The sequence below is a fragment of the Xiphias gladius genome, chromosome 10, assembly GCF_016859285.1.
Source record: "Xiphias gladius isolate SHS-SW01 ecotype Sanya breed wild chromosome 10, ASM1685928v1, whole genome shotgun sequence".
NCBI classification, from domain to species: Eukaryota; Metazoa; Chordata; class Actinopteri; order Istiophoriformes; family Xiphiidae; genus Xiphias; species Xiphias gladius.
In genome coordinates, this window is record NC_053409.1 from 21,550,303 (window position 1) to 21,574,532 (window position 24,230).

The 24,230-nt window shown below is 38.5% G+C and overlaps 2 protein-coding genes across 5 annotated transcripts in view; both read left to right on the forward strand.

Moving 5' to 3' along the window:
- Positions 1-13,922, forward strand: part of pacs2 (phosphofurin acidic cluster sorting protein 2) — a 63,785-nt gene extending 49,863 nt beyond the window's left edge. The window contains exons 14-25 of one of the 2 annotated variants that reach the window (XM_040137908.1): positions 79-183; positions 376-482; positions 694-848; positions 1,042-1,152; positions 1,365-1,473; positions 3,123-3,155; positions 7,497-7,539; positions 7,688-7,730; positions 8,019-8,154; positions 8,923-9,143; positions 9,525-9,638; positions 11,062-13,922. In XM_040137908.1, coding sequence (XP_039993842.1) covers positions 79-183; positions 376-482; positions 694-848; positions 1,042-1,152; positions 1,365-1,473; positions 3,123-3,155; positions 7,497-7,539; positions 7,688-7,730; positions 8,019-8,154; positions 8,923-9,143; positions 9,525-9,638; positions 11,062-11,180 — 1,296 coding nt within the window. In that variant the 3' untranslated portion in view covers positions 11,181-13,922. The remainder of the gene's footprint in view (positions 1-78; positions 184-375; positions 483-693; positions 849-1,041; positions 1,153-1,364; positions 1,474-3,122; positions 3,156-7,496; positions 7,540-7,687; positions 7,731-8,018; positions 8,155-8,922; positions 9,144-9,524; positions 9,639-11,061) is intronic. The other variant, XM_040137909.1, reaches the window with a different exon arrangement.
- Positions 13,923-16,217: 2,295 nt separating this feature from the next.
- The window catches only part of actn1 (actinin, alpha 1), a 94,658-nt gene continuing 86,645 nt past the window's right edge, over positions 16,218-24,230 (forward strand). For all 3 annotated transcript variants that reach the window (XM_040137900.1, XM_040137901.1, XM_040137902.1), the window contains exons 1-6: positions 16,218-16,668; positions 18,115-18,258; positions 19,005-19,041; positions 19,218-19,357; positions 20,846-20,975; positions 22,831-23,044. In XM_040137900.1, coding sequence (XP_039993834.1) covers positions 16,461-16,668; positions 18,115-18,258; positions 19,005-19,041; positions 19,218-19,357; positions 20,846-20,975; positions 22,831-23,044 — 873 coding nt within the window. In that variant the 5' untranslated portion in view covers positions 16,218-16,460. The remainder of the gene's footprint in view (positions 16,669-18,114; positions 18,259-19,004; positions 19,042-19,217; positions 19,358-20,845; positions 20,976-22,830; positions 23,045-24,230) is intronic.

The following is a 24,230-nucleotide window of genomic DNA, read 5'->3' on the forward strand; positions in this document are numbered from 1 at the left end:
ATTTTAGGGTTCCTTAATCGAGACTCAGAAACACGGGTCCTTATTTTCACCAAGAGGTTTCTCATTTTCCCTCCTAAGATCCCAAGAAAGACAGTATATGACCAACTAAACCACATCCTGGTGTCTGATAACCACCTCCCTGACAGCATCATCCTCATCAACACCTCAGACTGGCAGGGCCAGGTAAGAAATACTAGAACAGCAAGCTTAAATCTTAATTACTAGGGTTGTGAAAGGATAGCTGTTAATAAATGATTTAAAAAAAAAAAAAATTTCTGACGTTAAAACGTCTTTCAGCCTGTATTGTTTACGATGCAGTCATACACGCTTCAGTTTCACTTTTTGCTACTCATTGCTTTCCTTGCTTCGTCTCAGTATCTGTCAGATAGGCTTCAAAACCACCATCTACCGGTGGTGTGCACCTGCACCACGGCAGATATCCAAGCTGCGTTCAACACCATCGTCTCCCGCATACAGCGGTTGTAAGTCTGCCTCTCACATCCTGCCATTGATTTAACCAACATATATTTACTGTGTAACAGTCGAAAGCGCTCAGCAACAGACTGTGGGAGTAAATGGTGATTAACACGAACAGTTTATCGAGTGAAGTCCTGTTTCCCTGTACTTAATGTGAAAGCAATTTCTGCGAAACTCTGTGAGTTGTCACTGTGTCTCGATGTTTTGTCTCCCTAGTTGTAACTGTAACTCCCAGACGCCAATCCCCATAAAGATAGCCGTGGCTGGGGCGCAGCACTACCTCAGTGCCGTTCTGAGGCTTTTTGTGGACCACCTTTCCCATAAGACCCCTGACTGGCTCGGATACATGAGGTTCCTCATCATCCCTCTAGGTTGGTAACAGTCCAACCCCAAATTTACTCTTTGTGTGTGTGTTATAAGACCAGTATTGGACTTATTTGTTTGCAGTAATTGCAGTAATGCCTAAGGATTAACATGGTAACGATACTGATGTTAAGACGCCACACCTGGCACCTTAAAAGCTGAATGTATGTTGCCTAATTTCACATTTTGATTGCCCTTTAGGTGCTCACCCAGTCTCCAAATATCTCGGCACTATTGACTATCGATACAACAGTTTGTTCCAAGATGCTGCTTGGAGAGACCTGTTTCACAAGCCAGAAGCTCCTGTTGTTGGTGGGCTGTTTTGTCTTATTGACTTTTAAATCACAAACCACAATTTCAGAGAGGTATTCAGAGAGCGTCTACAATAATGTGAATGTTACCTTTGCCGCCAAGATGTAGAAAATATAAATTTAAAACTTAGAGATATGAGATTATATACTGTATGTTCATGGCCATGCATTCCAGTGTTTGGATAGGACAATTAATCACTGTGTCCTGTGCAGCCCAGGAGAACCCGGATGTGGTATCGAGGGTAACTCAGTACATGGTGGGGGCAAACGGAGCTCACCAGCTCCCCATCGCAGAGGCCATGCTCACCTACAAACAGAAGAGGTGTGTTTTTTTTTCAGGATTTCATCCTCATTTAATGACAGACCAGAACAGAGCAGAACAGAACCAGACAATTTCCTACCGATTGTTACCACCAGTTTCACTGATGCACAGAGATCTGAAATGTGTTTGTGGAAGCTACACTGATGTTTGAATTTAGATAAATCTGAGGGTCCTCTCTAACAAATGCTTCTAATGCAGAGCTTTCATCGGTTTTTCAAAGGGGGATTGAACTGATGTGTAAAAGATTAACTCTAAAAACAATCTATGTGTTACATTTAGCTGGCTTTTCAAAATGCACTACATACAGTTTTGGAAGTTATTTACAAATTCAGGCAAAATTACAAGGACGTAACGTCAATAAATCATTGCATATAGCTTGCAATCAGGAATATACAGCAAGAGTTTCACGCAAACCAAAAAATGAAAACTTTGTGTTGCGATTTTATAATTAGACAGAATAGACCCTCTGCCCTCAGTATGCGTGTAGGTGCACAGCTATGCAGCGAGCTAAACATACTTCCAACAAAAGATGAAGACAGGAGTTGGCCTTTCAAGAATGATTTCTTTCAAGAAATGTATCCCCAGTGAAGGTTAACTTAAGCAAGAGCTTGAGTTTTTAGGAAATTTGTTTGTTCACTTTCGCCAAGGATTAGATGAGAAGATATTTATCTGTTAAATATGAAGCTGCAGCCAGCAGCTCATTAGCTTAGTTTAGCAGGTAGTTATCCAGGTAGTGTGGCACATAACCCTGCGTAAAAAGGCAAATTGTAATTTTTACAATTTGGTTTTGTAAGGATTAAAAAAAAAACAAGGCATTACATGTTAATAAGTAAGCTTTAAACTACGCTGGTAGGCAGATTTTTTTAGCTTTGGAAAGAGCCAGGCGAGCTGTTCCCAGTCTTTATGCCAAGATAAGCTATCTGGTTTGGCTGTTTTTGAAGGACAGTTATAAGAGTGATCTCAATCTACTCATCTAACTCTAAAATGTCAAAGAAGTAGAACACAGTCAGATAATCTTGTAAACATACATATAGCATACAAAACAGTAAAAGTAAAAACTCATAAATGTTACCCCAGCAGTTACTTAGAAGGTTGTATTAGCAACACATTAGCTTCAGAGAGCTAGCTAGCTAGCTTAGTATAACTAACACTACAAAAAAAAATCAAAATCAGCAATCATAAAAATCAACAATCACATAACAGCTATGATGAAAAAGAGTAGCTGCAGACAATGCTCAAATAAAGGCACTTGGGGAGAAAGTAAAGGAAAATATTTGCTTCTTCACAGATCTGACAAAATGGTGGATGTAGCAATGAAGTTAACCGCCATGGAACTTTGTCAGTAGTGGAATGTTCAACTGAAACCAGTGATCAATACATTTAGTATTAGTATGTGAAATCACATGTACACACATTAGAAACGCTACAATTTCTGTTTTCCATTTGCTTGTGTTGAATCCCCTTTTGAAAAACAAAAACTGAGGCCAAAGTTTCACCAATGTTGTGGGTATGGTGTGTGTCTGTGTGGGAGTGGCGGTGTCTGGCGTGGAGAAGTCTGTCTTCTAAACATCACTGTCTTTCCATCACTTTGTGTGTGAATAACATGTTTTATCTTTTTGTTGTATGTTTTTTCTTTTCTTTCTTTGAAGGAAAAAGAGCTTTCATTTTGATTTTGCAGTAAGGTATTGTGGTCGATTAAGTTTGTTTCTCACGTAGCCTGGTGATTCATGCGCTTTCTGTGTGTTGGAGCCACCTCCCCTTGAACCCTCTCAGTCTTTGCTGGAGCTTGCCACTTTATCAGTGGCCTACAAAGTTACTCTCCAGAAAAGATCTATCTCTGCCATCCAGACCGCAGCTCAGAGTTGTAGAGAACAGAAGTACACAGACACAGTATGAGATCTCTTAATTGTATTAAGGCTGCACCAAGTAAAGTTTTTTTTTTTTTTTTTTAACAGGTATTTTTAAACTGAGACACAAGAGACACATAAAGAAGAGTGTCTGATCCATACTGAGACACAGTAGCTTTTTTCCTTTTTGTCCAAAAGAACATTTGAGAGGAAAACTGTCTAGTCAACAGCACTAAAAGCAGTATATCCAAACAAAACTGAACCCATGGAAGATTTCCTGCCTCTCATCTTTTTTGAGAGCTTTTGATTACAAAGCAGCCACGCTAGTATCCTGTTACACGGTTTCATGGTAGTGAAATTCATGTCTTTCTGCATTTTTCTTTTAGCTGCCAAATCCAAAATTGGCTGGTGCAGCTACGATTGCCAAAACAGCAAGTACTCCATATTTAAAGATGTATATTTCTTAATGGAGCAGTTTGACATTTTCGCAAATATATTTGTTCGCTTTGGATGAGAACATCAATACCACTCTGTACAATAAATATGAAACTAGTCAGCAGCCAGTTAGCTTAGCTTAACATAAAGGCTGGAAGCAGGGAGCAGCGGCTAGCCTGGCTAAGCCCAATGGCACAGCACTTTAAAAGCTCGCTAATCAACACCTTATATCTTCTCTGTTTAACCTGTACAAAACTTTAAGTGTAAAAACGACAAGTTGGGGTCTTAATCGTCGTTATGTGTGAAACTGTTTCAGTTGCTGCTACCTGCCAAGAAACAGTCCCGCACATATAATCCCTCATACAACCACACATTTTTATTTTTATACTTCTGTTTTTGTATGGATTAACCAAACCTGATATAACATTTAAATTAGTGAGCTTTAGCGCTGCAGGTAGATACATATACACTATTAATCAAAATCAGCCTGGTTGTTTCCCCCTGTGTCCAGTCTTTATTCTAAGCTAAGATAACAGGCTGTTGGCATCTAACTCCCAGGAAGGAAGCGAATAAGTACATTTTCCAAAAATGTAAAAATGAACTGTTCCTTTAAGTGCCTCATGCAGAAGTTTGATGCACATCTTCTAAATGTGTGCTTTGTACAAACAATGCTAAATCTGGTCAGAAACCTGTAGTGTGTTATAGTCTCAACTCAATGTCTGTGTACTCTTGTTGTTTCTATTTCATTTTATCAGGCAATCTCTGAATATTTATCATTCCTGTTATTATTCCAAAGAGAGATCATTCTAACTTCTCAGTTTTGATAGTTTTTGATTTCTCACTGATAAAATATCAAATGTCTGATGAAGGGAAAATACGCTGATAAAGTGGCAGGAGACCAAAAAACAATCAGCCCTGCCCTCCGTCCTCTGGAGAGTTTTTGTTTCCTCCTCCCTGCTGTTTCCTCTTCATCTTTTCCATGTGCTTCTGTCCATCCATGTCTGTCTGTTATCTGTCCAGTTAGATGTAGGAAACCTGCACATTGTAGGTAAAGTAAGTTCAATTAACTCTTTCTTCTTTAATTTAATCATGAACCTCACCCACCAGGATAAACATATTTAAGTTACATGTTTGGTGTAATCTGGTGTCATGTCAACATCAAAGTATCATGATCACCTGTAGTGTCCTCAGTGCTACTGGGCCTGGTTTAAAATGACCTTAAAAACCTTTTTTCTAATATACACAAACCTCTTATGTTTAAATAAAGTCTATAAACATATATTACAAGCAATGTGACAGAGCTAAGTAAATTTTTGGCGTGTGGTACTATTTGTCTATTTGACTAAGTATCACATATAGTGAAGTATTATCATTTATTTCCAAATATTTATCTAATAATTTCAAAGTATTTTTCTGGAAATCTGGTATTAATTATGGGAAAAATAGGAATGAAAGCAATAAACGCATTTATTTATTATTTATTTATCTTTAAGGATTATATTTTCAATTTCTGCATATTCAGTTGACCTACTGTGCTCTCACTAAAATATTCTCAAGGTAACACAAGCAATTAATTGGAATTAATTGATCAGATTAATTAAACATGGTCTCTGTTTTCCTTATAATTAGCACCAGATTGCAGGACACACTGGAAATTATTAGGACATTATTATGGACCTTCAAAATAAAGCATTCTTTTACATGGCTACAAAAAAAAAAAAGAGTTAAGAAACAGGCAAAACATGGCAATGGGATGTAAATAATAAGACTAAGGAGACAATTTTTTAATAATGTTAGACTGTAGGAATGTAAGGGATAAAATAGCTGACTACGACAAAGGTTTAACTATTGGCTCCAGTTAGGCCTTCTTTTTAAAAACAATTAAAATGGTAACATACTGCATTCTATTAGGTACAGACATACAAATATTAAAAAGATAATAACATTTATTCCAACCTAAAAAATAGTTTAGACAGAGATCCAGAGCTAGATCAGGGTCTGTAATTATCAAACATTTCAGAATTACAATTAAAAATGCTCTAAAGAGCAATTTAGAAACAAAAAGGTTCTTTGCTGAAGGCGATGAATAAATCACATTAATCAAGCCACTCAACCTATTTACTACAGCAAAGTGTGAGTGTAATCTTAAAGAGCAACTCTCCAGTGATCACATGCATCCTTAATACATGAAATTGACAATAATCTAATTTATTTATAATATAAGAATGGGTTTCATGAATAGGGATTAAAGGAATTATAATTAGTGTACAACAGAGAAATTATATAATGAGAGGATTTTATTATCATGGGCGAAGACAGATAAGATGTATGGAAAGTGATTGCAAATTACATCAACGTAAGGTTTATTCTTTTTGTGTGGCATCCTGTGTGACATCCTGTCAAAGTGCAGATAGGACACTAAAATTAACATCTTTTATACCCTATTCATAGGAGACCTTTGGAGCTCTGTTAAATCTAAGAGTATTTTTAAATTTAAGAAATTTGATAAATATCTTTGCTGTTAAGTTTGTTAGTAGGTGGCAAAAGTCCAAATTTTCCCTTTTAGGGGCCTTGACTTTTATCTGAAAATTGCATGTATAATGTCTGTAGTTCTGTGTACTGTCCATCTAAATGGATTGACATGCATGTGCTTCTTTTATCTGACTACACCACACATTTAAGCCAATGGATGGATTAAATATGCTAGACGGAAGTCATGTGGTCTGTAATACTCCATCTCCGCAAGGTGACATGAACATAAATCACTCACGTACCAGGCAGACATCTTGCCTCCTCTCTCTGGCTGCTCTGAGACTGATTACAGCAGAGTTGTGTTGTATTGGGAAAACAAAGTGGTTACTACTGTAGACTGTCTTCTCTATTCTCTCCCCTCCTCCGTAGTCTCTCTGTTTCTTCCCTGGGGGGGCGATGGCAGGTTTCTTCAAGGCAAGAGCAACAACCTCTCACATCATAAAACGTCCTTCCATTTAGAAAACATAGAACTACAGTACAGCAGAACTCCATGCAGGCTATTTTTCTGGTCATTGCCAGGAAAATAGTTCATACCGTAGAAGTCTTGTAAGTGTAGTAATGCACTGCCGCTCACAGGTAGTGCATGGGACCGGACAGGTCTTGGATTTATGTTGGTGCTCTTCCTTCTCATCCACTTCTTCATGGTTCAGTAGTTGAGTTGTTCCCCTTGATGGACTTGCTGCCTCCAGAATGCCCCTCTAACTTTAATTTGGTAGATCCAGCCTGTCTCTGCAATGATTGGATGGCTTTGGTGGATCGCCGATATTTTGCATGTTTTCTCCCTGGTTATCCAGCAACAATCGGGGGCCTGCAGGCGGGACGTGGATCTGTTTGAGTCGAGGTTTAAAGCCCGGCAGCAAGTGCAGCATGCTCTGTTGATTCTGTCTAGGTTGTCATAACTTTGCATACTTTCTATGCAATGGGAAACTATAGTATTTCCAGATGTGAAACAATGATCAAAAGTCAACACGTACGAGTTACTAACAGTTGATCTTAGCGTTACTAACCTTAGATGCCTTTTCTTTACATTATAATTTTTTACTTTTCACTGAATAGTTTTAAAATTCTTGTAGGAGTTTGTTCTTTTACTTTCAGTTAGATTTTTCATCTGTACAAACACTTACAATTGCTTTTCTTTCTTCCATGAAATGTTTATTGTTTTTGTTGCATCTTTTTTCCTTCCGCACCCTCGTCACTGCCTCTCCAAAGCCCCGATGAGGACTCGTGTCAGAAATTCATCCCTTTCATTGGGGTAATTATCCTCCTTTTCCCTAAAGTTCCACTGTACTTTGTTTTAGTCTTTGTCCAGCTGATGTTTTATCTGTAGGTTTTTTGTGGCTGTTAGAAACAGTTGTTTTTTTTTTTTTTTTTTCTTTTCTCCTCCCTTTTTAATTATTCAGATGGTGAAGGTTGGCATCGTGGAGCAGACGTCGGCAACGTCAGGTAAGCCATTGTTTGGATTGTTTATGCATGTTTAACATTTAAAAGATAAAATACAAGACACTGTTTTTGCACAGGTTGCACACTGTTGTAACCCTCTTTTAGAGACTCTTAAAGCTGCACCAGAAAGCTTGGGAGATCCAGATTGTTCATTTTCATGCAAATTTTTGTCTGAACGGAAGATTTGAGTTGCGTGTATTCAGAAAGTTGTTTATTCCCATTGCCGTACATCGCCTGCCACTGCTCACAGTTTGGTCTTGTAATTAGTTTCTGCACTGTTTCCTCCCTCAGGGGACTCTGATGATGCAGCCCCTCTGGGATCCTCGCTGCTCTCCTCCACCCCTCCACAAATATCACCTGCACTCAAAGAGGCGTCGCCCACCCCGCCCTCCTCTCCCTCCGTCAATACCAGCTTCTGTGCTTACAGGTATAACTTAGGAATAAAAGAAAAATATCAGCAAAATGGAGCAAGATTTAAATGAGTGGTTCCCAGGCTCTTCGACTTGTGCCCTCAAATCTTAAAATGTCAACTTGTGACCCGTTGTCATAGGTTTAATACAGTATGTATGAACTTAGAAATAATTTTCCCCTCTCAAATTGTTTAATTTGAAAATTGTATAGAAGGCTGAAGCAATAAACTTAACTACTATGTCGCAAGAAAAATACAGTGATTCTAGAAAAGTCTTGCAGATACATCATTCAACATAATTGTGTGTAGCAGAATATGTTTTTGATCATTTCCTATCCCATTAATCTTTTCATGAACCCGTAGATGAATCTACGGGTTCAAATTTTTGCTGAATCAGTGGATCCAATTGTTTATTAAATTTAAAATCTAAGCATGTATAGGTAAATAAACAATGTAAAATGTGGAAAAAAAACTGATTCTAAAATGTGTCATGATATGAGATTTTTCTTCCAGGGAGGAAAAATAATAAATATTTGCTTCCATTTTTGGTATATATTGCACCAAAATATTTATATTATGCCATGGAAAATTAGTTAACAAGGTAGAAGCACATCTTTTCATATATGAGAGTGGGAACATGGGTTTTCTTTAATTATTGAGTTTCAGTGCTGTTTCCACCACATACTCTCAGATTTAGCAGCTTTAACTCTTAGCCATGCATTTTTTTAAAATTTCAGAACAAAACTACTCGCAGAGTGTTCACTTTACTGACTTTTTTCCCCGTAGTTCTGGCGGTCAGGTGGAGCTGATGGGCCTTCAGGTGGACTACTGGTCGGCTCCGACAGAGAAGAAGAAGGACGTGGAGAAGCGGGACTCCTCCTCCAAAAACACTCTGAAGTGCAATTTCCGCTCGCTGCAGGTCAGCCGGCTGCCACTGGGAGGTGCTGAGCCAAGCCCCCAGCCCACCATGTCCATGACAGTGGTGACCAAGGAGAAGAATAAGAAGGGTAAGATGTACGCCCGTATGGTATTGTCCAGGTGGAACGATACGTGCGTGTTTCTCTGGATTTTGCACTGTGATACTATTATTTGATCACTGTGGGGGCCTTAAAGGGGTAGTTCACATCAAAAGAAACCTTGAAAAAGTTCATATGATCTGGACATTGTCATTAAGGCACAATTTACAGATGTTAGGGAGAAAAGTTTGGAAGAGTCACATCAGAGGATATCCACAGGGCTGGATGTGATCTGATCACATCCAGTCTTTTACAGTCTGACCTCAAACACTGCACCAAAAGGCCAAACGTCATCACAATTTAATCCTCAAGGACCAGGAAAAATCCCTCATTTTACTCACAGCGTGCGTCTCTGTCGTTCCCCTCTGCCAGTCATGTTCCTGCCAAAAAAGAGCAAGGACAAGGAGGTGGAGTCGAAGAGTCAAGTGATCGAGGGCATCAGTCGGCTCATCTGCACTGCCAAGCACCAGCAGACCATGCTGAGAGGTAATTTTCTACACAGACCTCCTGCCCTGGTATGTGACCCCCCCCCCCCCCAGCAGTCCAAACACCCTCAAAGAGATAGCAGATTTTTTTTTTTTGGTTCAGTTTTATCTGCAGTTTTTGTTTTTAGTTCAACCTGGCAATTAAGGATAGCAGAAGTTGCGATAGTAATAGTTCCAAAAAGAAAAAGGAAAAGCAATAGTTGTCTCATAATATAACGTGATGTCTTAGAGACCACTTGAAGAATTGTGATGAAACTTGGAGATATATTATGTTTTTGAATTGTGTTGTTGTATGTTAAAACACAACACATAGTTGTCCCCGTAGCCTCGGGGTTTAAAACACTGGCCATTCCTTTTAATTCCTCACTTTCTGCTAACTAATAAAACTAAAATTATTTATTATTAACTTTTTTAGGCTGATAATGCTGTAATTAAAGACAATTTTCAATTTTTTACATATATTATGTGCCACATTTGTTATTTTTCTTCTATACTACACATCATATTCTTATATAAATATTTCTCACGTGAGAACCGCATCTTACCAGTCCACCAAAAGGAATTGATGAAAGATGTGTGTCAGTTGATATCACTGAGCCAAGCTGCCACTTGAGAACAATATCGACCAGCGCATCATGAAATGATCAATATCTTTTTAATTTAAAGATAGAAAAAAGAAAGTTATCATGAGCAAGAAAGTTTCTTTCCAATGTTTCGTTTTAGCTTTTGTGGAAATTGTTAAACTGCTGTCTTCCATTTTTCCCTTTTTTCAGCCATTAGCAATTCCTCCATTTCTAGTGTTTGCTTGGATTGTCGCAGAAATACTGTCTTTTACCACCATGCTCAAAACTCGAAAGATTCAGGTCTTCGTAACAAAAGAGATTGGGCTTAAGTTTGTTGACCCCCTGGTTTAAAAAAAACAAAAAAAAACATTAAATAAGCGTACTATAAACCAGCATATTGTACATGCATATTTGGTAAATGTTGTTATTTTGTTACAAGTGTACTTAATTTTATTATTTCTTAGTGTGAATGTGCTACGTACTCAAAACTAGTCCTGAAGCTATTAGTCAACTTTGCAACCAACATGATTTGACACATTTTTTGATGTTCGGTTCATCATTTAAGTAATTTATCAAGAAAATGCTCCAAACAATCACTTGCCCAGTTTCTCAGATGTGAGGATTTGCTGCTTTTCTGTGTTTTGTATCATTGTAAATTGAATCTCTTTGGGTTTTGGACTGTGGGTCGTTCAAAAAGTTCGAAGGTGTCACTTTAGTCTCTGGGAAATGTAATGGGGATTTTTCATTGCTCCCTGAAATTTCAGAGACTCAATGATCACTCGGTTAATTGAGGGGAAAAGAAAACAGTAATGTAATGTAAATTAACAGTAATAATTGGAATATACGTTTTGTCTTCTGCAGTGCTGATTGACGGCGTCGAGTGGAACGATGTCAAGTTTTTCCAGCTGGCGGCACAGTGGTCCTCACACGTTAAACATTTCCCCATCGGGATCTTTGGACACACAAAAGGCCCGTACTAGCAGCACCTAAGAGACTGAAACACTGAGGAGAGGACAGCTCCCCCTTCCTTTCCCTCTCCCTCGTGCCAACGGTTTTTAACCCCCTCCACCCCACTTTCCAGCTGCACACGTCTTCTATTCTGCTGTCTTAATTTAAGCTCCTGCTTTCCACTGTTGCATTTGTCCGATTATTTAATCTTTTGCGTGTTTTTTTTAATTTTCTATTTATGTAAAAACGTCTCAAGGCAAGGCTGCCAAGGGAATATTTCTTTACTCTGCTTTTTAAAAGAAAAATCCTGCTGATGTTTTATAGACTTTTGAGAAAAAAAGCCTAATTAAATAATAATTAGAAAGGATTTCTAACCTTTGACATACTGTAAGAGTGCCCAGGTTTCACCCTCTGCCATCATATTTTTTTTATTTGGAGAGGTTGGTTTCAAGCACTTGGCCAGCACAATTAATCAAGAATATATAAAAAAAACAAAACAACAAAAAAAACAAAAAAAAAACAAGAGCAGCTGCCTTGTAATGAAGTGGAAGAGGTGATGGCTATCTTATTTTCTAACTATGATGAAGAAATTTTGGATTCTCAACTTCAGAGACTGTTGTCGATTCATCGTCTGAACCCTGAAGAAGAAAAAAGAAACGGCCCGTGGCCTTTGGCCCCCTGCACTAATTGAAGAAGTCTAATGTGCAATAGACTGAATACTGTGTGAATGTGATTCAGAATAATAACCTGGCACTGTAAGAAGATTACGCACTGCTCTTAGTTGTGAATTTCACTCTAGGTAATCCCCTCTCTTTTTTGCTTTCTCGTCCTGGTACACTGGCTTGAGATTTGAAGAGTTTTGCTCCAAAATTAGACCAAAAAAACTGAGGAAAGAAAGTCAAAAACACCTCCTTTTTAGAAAAAGATTAATAGCACAAAATAAACTCCTTTTTGGATGGTAATAAAAACATAAAGGAACATATTGATGCTTTGGGAAATTTGCTTATTTGCTTTCTTGCCAAGAGTTTGATGAGAAGATCGATAAACTCTCATCTGTACAGTAAATAAGAAGCCACAGCTAGCAGCTAGTTATCTTAGTTTAGCATAGCAGGGGGAAACAGCTAGCGCGGATCTGTCTAAAGGCAGCAAAAAATGCCTACTAGCTCCATCAACGCCCGCTAAATAAAATGTTATATCTTATTTGTTTAATTTGTACAGAAACTGAAGGGCTAAAATGACAAGTTGGGCTTCTATGGGACTTTTGAGGAAACCGTCTGGGCACATTACCCCTTGAAAAACCACAACATGTCATGTTTTACACTCAAGTTTTTGTACAAATTACACAAAAGAGATTTTTTTTTTTTTTTTAACCTTCAGGCAGCGCTATGCTAGCAGTTTCCACCGTTTCCATTCTTCATACTAAGCTAAGCTAACTGGCTGCTGGCAACCAGCTAGCCTGGCACTGATCAAAAGTAACAAAACCCACCTACCAGCATCTCTAAAGCTCACAAATTAACAACTTATATATCTTTTCTATTTAATTAGTACAAAACTGAGCCAGGCTAGCTGTTTCAATTCTTTTTGCTAGGCTAGGCTAACGGTTTAGAGCTATGGGAATGGTATTGGTCTTCTCATCTAACTCTCAGCAAGAAATTAAATAAAAGCTGTTCCTTCAAGCTCGATTTGTATAATGATACAAATTTTACAGAGTTGTTCCTCTGTATTAGGCAGTTTTTCCCCCCCAATATGTATATTTTAGAAAAACTCTTCTTCCTCAAGGCCCACAGTCCTCCACCACACTCCGAATCTTTTGCTAAAAGCAAATGTTACTTTTGCCAAAGGAAATACTCATCAACTGCAGCTCACTCATTACCTGTGTGGTATTATAGATGACTTCATAACGTAGAGGTGAATGTATTGAAGGTACCTTAATGTAAAGCACTTTTAAATGTTCGTCCATTATAGATTTTAGTGTGTTAAACCTGGCCCCGGGAACCTGCAGGTCTGCCTGGCTCTGGTTCACAGAGGCACATAGAGACACTGTATTCGTCATTATACCAGAGGTCAACAACAGCACAAGCAGTGGTGACATGGCATGTAGTCGATATGCAAAGTAAACCAAGCATCTCTATCTTCTCAGTGCTGTTTAATATCACTTTATGCTCAGTGTGAACGCTCGTTGGACTATGTTAGATTTTAGTTTAATGTTCTGTAAGGTTAACCTAGAACGTGTATGCTATGTGATGTTAACAATTTCTAAAAAATGTTCTGTCAGTAGATTTTGCCCAATCTTCATTTGACTTTTAAGCATACAACTAAAAAGTGTTTTGCTTATAAAATTTATTTCAGCAGCAGTTTCATTATAGCCTTTGCCAATTTCTTGATAAGTGCCTAAATTGCTTAATTTTGACAGATCAATATAAATAAATATCCCTGGCTAACATGGTGCTGAGTCTGGTCCGAAAACAATAAAAATATCTCAACACAGTGCACTGATTTTGCAGTCAAGCCTGTTAATTTGGAGGGAGGGGAAAAACGCACTCTGGCCAGTTGACTCTCAAACATGGGTTTGGAATGAATAAAAACTATACTACAGTTTGTTCATGTTGAGCATACATTTGATTCTCTATGTAAAAGATGTTTTAGATTATTTTTTTTTGTTTTTTTTTTTTTTTTTGTTTTTCATTTTGTCTCAGAGAAAGGCTTGTTGAAACTGAAAGTTCCCCTAAAGACTACCACTGTAATCCCAAAAACTGGGAGTAATAAAACTACTATATGCACTAAAATGTACTTTTGTTTCCATGTTTGAGTTACTATTCTCAGTTTACTACTGAAGAATTGGATGAAAACAGTGTTGTTGGGGTAAATATAAAGGTGATTTAGCAATATGAACTCCGGTCAGTGAAGGTAACACGAGAAAGGACAACCATAAAAAACAAAATTAGTCACATTTTCATCAAAACTGTATTACTTCCTGAGAGTTTTTAAAAAATATATATTTTAACCAGTTTTTCCAAAGAATACACATGCCCATCATATATTTTTAAGTGCATATAAAAATCAGAATGTGGCAAAAAACAAACCAAAAGAAAAAACCATTCACTCCCGTTTCCCTCTTTCTTCTTACTTTTCTTTCTTTTTACATACACCTAAATCATTTATATTAAAAAAGGATTATGAACAACAGTGACATATACAAAATAGAACAAATATTATATATAAAATATTGTATAAAAAATTTAAACAAAATAAATTACTTAGCCATGTCACCTTTTATGAGGTAAATCTTGTAAGATATACCATTACATTTACATCCAAACATGACCCAGTGGTTTTGAAATTTCTTTCAAAACACTTAGTTCTCCCTTAAAGTTTATTTTATTGTTTCAGTCTCATACAATTAGACATACTTTTTAACCCAGACCCAAATAAATATTTAGCTTATCGCTTTTTTTTCCAGTTCAGAGCAATAAGCAGTTTTATACAAATACTAATTTACTCTCATTATGTTTATTTAGTTTTACAGGAGTTACGTAAGAGATTCAAAGTTCACTCTTGACTCTGGGAACAACAGTTGAAGAAACAATCTCACCACAAGGTCCATTTAGTGGCTGTTCTGGAGCTCTTTCAATCATATCAGATGATCTTCATCAACAGAACAGCCACAATGGACCTTTTGTTTTGATTGTTTTCTCAAATGCTGTTTCCACTGGCAAGACTTTGAATCTCAGATTTGAATCTAACATGGACCAAAAGTCCTTAAAGTGCTCAAAAAAAAAAAAAAAAAAAAAAGGAAATTGTAACATTTACAACTGCTGAAGGAAAATCGGGTGCTATAACCAAAAGCTATAGAGCAGATACTAAACAGACCTCTGACCACACTTCTATAAACTACACCTGTTTGATACCAGGCGTGGTGGAGGAAGTACTCAAATCCTGTTCATAAGTAACATTAGCACAATGTAAAAATACTCTATGAAAAGTCAAACTCCTGCACTCAAAATCTTACTTAGTAGTTACCAAGGTAAGTATAAAGGTATTATCAGCAAAATCTACTTCAAGTACTAACAGTAAAAGTACTTATGCAAAATGAACCTTTCCAAAGTGTTATATTATTTTAGCCAATATTAAACTTCCAATTTTGATTAATATGTAAGAAGCATTTTAATTTCGTAACAGGTTGAGGCGGTTCTAATTTCAACTGCTTTATATATTAAATTATTATTATTTTAAATATATAAGAAAAGCTTAATCTGCAGTTGTATGCAAATGTTCGGGCAAATTTAATATTTTGTTGATTTTGGAATCCCTGCAAATGGCAATGCACTACTACTTTTTATTCCATGAACTTAAAAAAATAGGAAAAAAATTAAACTAGTTGTGGCATGTGCAAAATTGTGGGCACCCTACTGAGCCTGTACTCGGTAGACCCCCCCACACACACACACACTTGTATTTACTTCTTTTCACTTCAAAAGTCATCAAAATAGGTGATATGCCGAGGGGGCCCCGTCCATTTGCATACAACTATATAACAACGGATCACACATTTGGTATGTAAAGTTAAAGTAAAGTAACTAGCTGACAAATCTAAGTAGTTGAGCACAGAGTGACATATTTTCCTCCGAAATGTTGAGGAGTAAAAGTACGAAGCAGCACAAAATGAAAATACTCAGGTACGAGTACCTAAAAAACAAAACGGTTCTCATACAGCACTTCTTAGTTTCTACCACTGGTGACACCCCCGCTGAAACCCGAATAAAACCATAATATTTTTACATAAACAACTTTGTGTCCTCTTTGAAATACCCAGCCTTTGCGTAAGTTACGCCAGTTTATGTTATACCGGTATGTTTCAACCTAACAATGTAAATAATGGCGAATTTCAGAGTAGGTTTACTCTTCGGAAACCTCCGCGCCGCCGAAGCTCCTTGGCGCTGGTCCGGTAAATTGTGAAACATTAAATTGGCTTGAGGCTTGTAAGTTTGACGTTGAGTGACAGACAAGGGGGGAGAGAGAGGGGGAGAGAGGGAGAGAGAGAGAGAGGGAGAGAGAGACACACACACACAGAGACACAGAGATCCTCCGCCGGAGCAGGAAGCTGCTGCCGGGACTGCCGAGAGGGTCAGAGGAGGTACGAAACAACGTCGACATCAGTAGGCAGCGGGGGAGCCACCATAATGTAGACCCAGCCGTGTGCCACATCCGCCGAACAACGCGAGCAGGTGTCGAGGCTGCAGCGGTGAAGACAAAAGCAGAGCCGGGTCGTGTTTTTCTGCTTTTCTTTTCTTTTTTTTTTTTACGCGGCGAAAATGAAGGAGCTGAAGGGCTGCGGTATGCGGTCCTCGGTGGGCTTTCTGTCCCGCAGAGAGCTGACTGGGCAGCCGCTCATGAAGGAGGAATTCCAGAGACGCAGGCTGGCCGGCTGCACCAGCCTCTACAAGAAGGATATGCTCGGACATTTTGGCTGTGTCAACGCCATTGAGTTCTCCAACAACGGCGGGGAATGGCTGGTGTCTGGTAAGTTGACAAATCCTCCCTCCCCCTAGCTTACACTGTTTTAATTTGTTAGCATGCTAGCGCTAGCTAACCAGGCAGTCAGCTGAAACCCTCCTGGCTATGCTAAGTTAGCCTACTCTCTCCTGCTAACTAGCTAACGTCAAAGCAAACAGGCAGCGGCTCAGAGGGCAGCAGCCCCGGACCAGTCCCATATGTCAGTCCATAACATGAGCCCTGTGCCCAGTGAAGCGCACATTTATCGCTCAGATGCGTCTAATCATGGCTTCCTCCGGGAATCTCAAAGCTATTTATGTCCTGAGAGGATTAAAAAACAATCATCTGGCCTAGTGTGGCAGCCCGAGGCTTGTCATTTTTGGTCTGCTGAGGGATGTTTACTTTACACAATAGAGCTGCAGTTTACTTAAATTAAACCTATGATCTTGGTTCCACCTGACCAGGTGAGTAGAACTATGCAGATGCACCTCATTAACTGTGCCACCTGAAAGATATACTGATATTCAATTTTCATGGAGAATTGAGTATACAGGCGTATGCAAAGGTTTGGGAAAATTACACATTTTGTTGATTTTTGAGGTGCAAAAAGTAAAACAACCCCTGCAGCAAACAGACATATAGAAATAGCCTTTCTTCAGTATTAATGCACTGTTGCTTCTTACTTCATAAACCTGAAAAAATAGAACCAAATTACACAGTAATTGTGGCATGTTTAAAAGTTTGGGCCCTTCCCCCCCTGACAGCCCTTAAGCACGGGGGTGGAAATATTATTCCTTGGGGTTGTGTGGCAGCCGATAGCACAGGAAACTTTGCATGCAAAAGTGGCTTCTACAACAGGACAAAGATCCAAAGCAGACCTCAAAATCCACTGTGAAATACTTCAGGAAACGCGAGCTGAAGCTTTTGGAACGGCCCTCGAAAAAATGGCAGAAACATCAGGAAGAGCGAAAGAGTTTTTATTTACCGACATATTGTGCAGGGCTGCAGCTAACTATTATTTTCATTAACCGTAAATCAAGCTATTATCGTTTAATCTATGAAATGTACATAAGTTGTATTAAAAAAAAATGGCAATGACAGTTTCCCCACAGTCCAAGGTGATGTATATAAATGTGTTGTTTTCACAGTCTAAAACCCAAAGATAATCACTTTACACTGATACAAAACAATGAAAAGCAACAAGTCGTCACACTGGAGAAGCTGGAACCAGAGAGTGGTTGGAGTTTTTGCTGTTAAAAAAAAAACGACTACCGATTCATGAATTATCACAATAGTTGCTGATTTATTTTATGGCGATCTGCTAATCGATTGGATGAATAATCATTGTAGTTTTACCGCCGCAGGTCTCTTAAAAAATTATTAAAATGAACCAATCTGTGAAGGGAGCATCAGTCTCTGATTGAGCTTCTTTGTATTCTTGTGAAGTTTAAATCCATTTGTCCATGTCTGCAGGAGGCGATGACCGCCGGGTGCTCCTGTGGCACATGGAGAAGGCCATCCATGCTCGGTCCAAGCCTGTGAAACTGAAGGGGGAACACCTGTCCAACATCTTCTGCCTGGCCTTTGACAGTACCAACAAAAAGGTCTTCTCTGGTGGTAAGAACAAGAAAACGTCCATCTGATCTCTGCTGACTCTTTCACCATAACAAGAAGGCCGTTAGCTCTTTTTAGTCCTTGACCTGGAAATGCAAATGTTGTTGCAGATTATCGGCATAGGGGCTAGGGGTATAAGGTAAATCTGATTAAACGAGAGAAAAATTTGGTAATCTTGAAGCTTTGATGTGCAGGAGGAAAAAAAAGCATCGACATTAGAGACACTGCAGTTGCAGCACACTGAAATAAATGTTTAAAAAAAAAAAAAAAAAAATCTGAGGACAAACAGTACTGGGAAGAGACCATCCATTACAGACATAGACTAGATAATTTTCAACATCATTAGAATAACAAGATTCTAGATGTCCTATGTCCAAATGGTATTTTTCGTGCATTTAAGCAGTTGTGGAAATTGTGTAGTTAATTCATTGCACATGAGTGGTGTGGCGTATAAATTATGGATGGGAAAATGAAAATTTTCTGGGATGCTGCATCTGCTGAATTATAATGTTTAGGAGCCACATGGTGAGTACTGCTCACTGACCACAGTCTAGCTGCTACGCAAATGAATCTGTACAGTGTAAATCTTCGGTAATTCATTGATGAATAATTAGCAAACCGCACTATGTAATACACACCTTAGCTAAACAAGCTATTTTGCATCTCAGCATTGAGATTAGCACAAAGCCTTTGTTCAACACACAGCTGCACTCCTTCATTTCACAGCTTGTCTGTCTGCTGTTTTGTAGGAAACGATGAACAGGTGATTCTTCACGATGTGGAGAGGTGGGTAAAAAAAAACGCAATTAATTCTCATAATTCTAGCACCAAACATTTTGGTATACTTACAGCTATTATGAAATTTTTTTTTCCGGCAGACCAGTGGTTAAACTGTTTTTATACGTGTACTTACCCTCACAGTAACAAAACAGTTAATATTTGGATGAATGTTGCTTCTACAGAAGGGAAACTCTGAACGTGTTCCTGCACATCGATGCCGTGTACAGCTTGTCTGTCAGCCCGGTAAATGACAACGTGTTTGCCAGCTCCTCTGACGACGGACGGGTTCTCATCTGGGACACTCGCGAGCCGCCACATGGAGGTAAGCGGAAGGGCCATGTATGTTCCTGCACTGTGACAGTAATAAAAACGTCATGTAGCAATGCATAGTGATGCGGTGTATAAAGTTTATGCTTAGGCCCTCAGTGCGTGTAGGATCAAAGCAGTTTCCAAATTACATGAACTATTTCAGACCCTCAACTCTGTAAACAAAAAAATAAAAAAACTGTAACAAGAATAAATTGGAAGAAACATCATATTTATTGTTTAGTCTATGAAATGTCAAAACGTAAGAAAAAAAAAATCAAGCCCCATCCATCGCAGTTTCCCAAACTCCAAGGTGATGTCTTAAAATGTCGTTTTTTCTCGGACTAAAGTCCAAAACCCAAAGATATTCACTTTACAGTGATACAAAGAAAAGCAGCAGATCATCACACTAGGGAAGCTGGAATTGGAGAATAGTTGGTTTTGCTTAAAAAAAACAAAAAAACAAGACATTAATGAGGATAATGACAGTTGATTGTGAAAATAGTTGCTGATTTTCTGTCAATCTACTAATTGGCTTACTGCAGATCTAAATCAAACGCCACGGATATAACTTCTGAAAATCTGAAATTCAGCACTGCAGGATGCCTTACAATGGGTTAAGAAGTTGCTGTAGAAAAAAACAAGATAAAATCATGTGGCTGCAAACTATCAAATTTCCTGTCCTGGAAGATAAATTGATAAGTTACAGGATTGGTGCTCAGGCTGCTAAAAAACAATGTGGATCAGTCCATAAAATTACCTTTATGAAATGAAAACTAACCTCTACAGTTGTCTCAGTGATAGTATAAATATGACAACCAGAGCTCATATCTAAAGCATGTCTGCTCTTAGCTTCACTCTTTTCTGCAATTAAAAAGCTATTCATAGGCAGTTAGCAGTGTATTTTAAGTGGCTGTGTTGGACTGAAACGTGTGTATAGTACTTCATTATTGTACTTGGGGAGACTTGTTGATAGCTTTAAAAATGCAGTGGATCATCTGGCAGGATGTCCACATCCTTCTATTTTAAAAGCCTTCCTTGTGACCAAGTTGACCTAATAATACATTTACCAGTAATCGCTCTTCCATTTCTGCCAAAAGGCTTTTTACGTCGGCAGGTTACAACATTGAAGGCCTTGATTGAAAAATGAAAGTTGCAAATAAATGCCTTTAAATGTGGTGTTTTATTATCAGTTCTATTGTAGCCAAAAATTCAAAGGGCTAAAATAAGTAAATACACTTAACGGTTGAAAAATGTTTTGATTAAATTGTTAACTGCCTCGGGACAGTGATGTGTGAAAGTGGCTGTTGAGTTGATAGCACCGTGCTGGTATTTAAGAGGAGTGCGACTGGAGTGTAAAATCTGTTTAAAAAAAAAAAAAATAAAATAAAAAAAAAATCTGAATGTTTTTCTGTTGAGAATCTGACCAAAATAGGTGTAAAGATCCATCACTTTTAATAATCTTTTTTTTTCTTTTCTTTATTTTTAAAATCTCTTCCTGTAGAGCCGTTCTGCCTGGCCAGCTACCCCTCAGCCTTCCACAGTGTGATGTTCAACCCTGTGGAGCCCAGGCTGCTCGCCACAGCCAACTCCAAGGAGGGGGTGGGATTATGGGACATCCGCAAGCCACGCAGGTTAGACTTTTTTCCTGCTTTCTATCTCTTGACCCAATTTTCAGGATAAGATGAAACGTTATTGTTCCCTGTGGGGACAATTAAGCAGTAAAATAAACCAGAGATAATAAAAACAGGGAGAACAATAAGGATTATTAGAAATAATAACAACGGTGAAAGCAACTGAAGGACTCAAATAGACTAAAATAATTGTGAGGCTTTGCAAATGTATGCTGCTGTTTATGTCTTCGCTTCAGAAGTTTTGAGAGTTTATAATTTATGTCTGTAAATTAATGTACATCGTTAGGAGGATTTCACGTGATATACTCTATTTTATCCGTTATTTGTTTTAATTGTCTTGAAACAAAAGTAAGCAAATGCAGTGTCCAAGCAACTAATCGAAAACTATTTGATAGGTTACAAGCTAAAGACCTGTACACATAATCCAAACAGGAAAAAAAGGAAATTTACCGGGAAGTCATTGTTTCATTTCTCTAAAACAAAGAGGATTCAGTGTGCACGTGTATTTATTGTGTTACTAAGGAACCTGGGTCATCACTTGTAACTTGAAAAGTATTGTTACTCATTTTTACTTTGGACTGTCAGTCAATTTCTAATCGATCTGTATCAGCAGAATCAGTTTGCAGTTGCCCGATTGTTAAGCAAAAATCAGTGCTTAATCTGTTTTCTCTGCGAGGAAAAAACGTCCCCCTCTGCTCTCTTGATGCTGCTCGTCTGGCTTATGTCCACCGGGTGGGGCTGTTGTCCTACTGTTAAACTCATCACTGCCGCTCCCCTGCAGGCTGCAGGGCCGTCTCACTAAGCTAAACAAATGTTTATACCGATAAAATGACTCTGTGAAACTACCGAATTGCGCAGAGCGTGTGTTAAAATACTCGGGTAAGCTTAGGTTTAAGTCGGTAGTACACAAATGACAACACTTACAATAAAAGCGAGCACTGAGTCATTTCAATTCCCACACTGTTGGCTCTGCCTCTCTGCGGTGTGGTTACATTTACAGTTACTCGGGTGAAAGTCTTTCAGTTCAATACTGAGATTAAAAATAGCATCCAGTTGAAGTTCATTTAATGAAATACCTTTTTGATTAAACACCTTTTTAATCTTATCTACATATCACATTATATCTTGTGAAAATGTTACATCAGTTGCATCAAATATCTTTCATGGGATGACATTCAGTATTAATTTTGTCTTGAAACGTGCTTTACAGGGTTTCGAGTATTTACATCAGTGTACAGAAATGTTTCCCATCCTGACCAGTATGTGATTAGACAGGCCAAGGTCCATCCACAGCTTTAGAACTACATTTTAACCCAACAAAACTGAACTGTGATGTCTTAGTTATTAGTATAGGGGCGAAATTCAGACCTAAATCCAGACCTCTTAGAAAACTAGTCGGGTAGAACGTTTTGACTTGTTTTGACCCAGTACTTCTCTTGTTCTATTGTTAATAATTGATCATCTCAAAGAAGGGTGGAGATACAGTCATCTGGTTTTGACAGTTTATTAACATCCCCCATAATACACCAGTTTTCAGTTTCCATCCACAAGGTAATTATCCCACTTTAGCTTCTCTTAAGGAACATCTGGAAATGTCAAACCTATCATTCGCTGTTCTTTATGCCTTGTGATTCAGTCATAAATAAGTGCCAAACAGCTTTCTTCTAAACTATATTAATAATTTTCCACTTAAAAAAAGCAGAATCGTTCTAATAATTTATTCACAATTAGTCACCCCAACTCTATAATTTGTAGTCAGTTTTGGCTCGTACAGTTACAGCTAGGATGCTCTTCTCTTCTGAAGTCGTTTCAGGCAAGTCTTACCTAGGTATTTCCTTTCCCTCTTTTCTCTCAGCTCGCTGCTGCGTTACGGAGGCAGCATGTCCTTACAGAGCGCCATGAGCGTTCGCTTCAACAGCACCGGCACTCAGCTGCTGGCGCTGCGTCGCCGCCTGCCGCCCGTCCTCTACGAGCTGCACTCCCGCCTGCCCAGCTTCCAGTTCGACAACCAGGGCTACTTCAACTCCTGCACCATGAAAAGCTGCTGCTTCGCTGGGGACAGAGATCAGGTTGGTCATCAGACTATTCGAATACTAAACTAAAACTACTGCTGCTACCATTATTACAGCTATTAGAATATATGTTAGAAACTTGATGTATATCAACCTTATATACAGGAAAATACACTGTATGTATGAAATGTTATACAAGACTTCTAAAACTTTCCATTTCATGTACATGTGCAGCCATAAAAGCACTGCATGAGTATAATATATTGTAACCAAGAGTGTGATTTAGCTTGTGATGGAGCAAGCACATACAGAAAATGTGTAGAAATGATGTCAAACAGTGGAGATATTGTTTTATCTGACTTTCTATTTACTTTAAATGGAACTCAAGAAAAATCTTGGGAACATGTGGGATCAATAAAAAGAATAAAAATAGACGAATATATTAGTTACTTCTCTGGAATTGGGACTTTTGAGTGTTGGAGGAACACCAGAAGCCCTTGTACTCAGCCAAGGGTCCTCCCGTTGGTCCTCCTCAGACATGACATCACCCCACAGTCATGTTTATTATGTTAACATTATCCTCGGGTGTCAGTAGAGCTCATGAAGGCTTATAGATGATCCTCCTCTACATGGGTGAAGAAGTTGGTTTAAAGGTTATAGAATCAGGCCAGGACTGTAGAAGAAGCTCGCTGGTTTGAATCTCTTTACCTGCTGCCAAGTTGGACAAAAAAAAACTAGATGTCAATCGGTATATTTACTCTAACAAAGCTTGCTGAAGGGAGCTTTTTGAGAAAGACCATTGATCCCTGAGAAATTGAGACAATTGAAGATTTTTTTTGAATTCGTGTTTGCATTTGGATCATTTAACCTCTAAAGCATCTGCTTTTAAAATGTTTTCATCTGGAGCTGCCATAGAAAAGTCAAGTTGGATGTCTGATGTGTCGTCGTCGTAGAGTAAGGCAGCGCTTTCGACAAAGCCAGCAAACAGTCTCATTTTTGTTGGTAAATTTGCCCTCTATGTTGAAGAACCCAAAATACTTCCACAGACTGCTCTTCGGATGCCGAGTGACAACTATCCAATCAGTGCGCCTTTGTTCGGCAGTGTCCTTCCCCCAATTTTTATTGAGGAGCTTAGTTTACTGATCTGTCAGGAGGGCAGCAATAGCTCGAGCTGGTTGTGAATTTTAAGAGTGCCCTCTGCTGAACCACAAGGAAACTACTTCAAACGGTCTGATGCACTTGT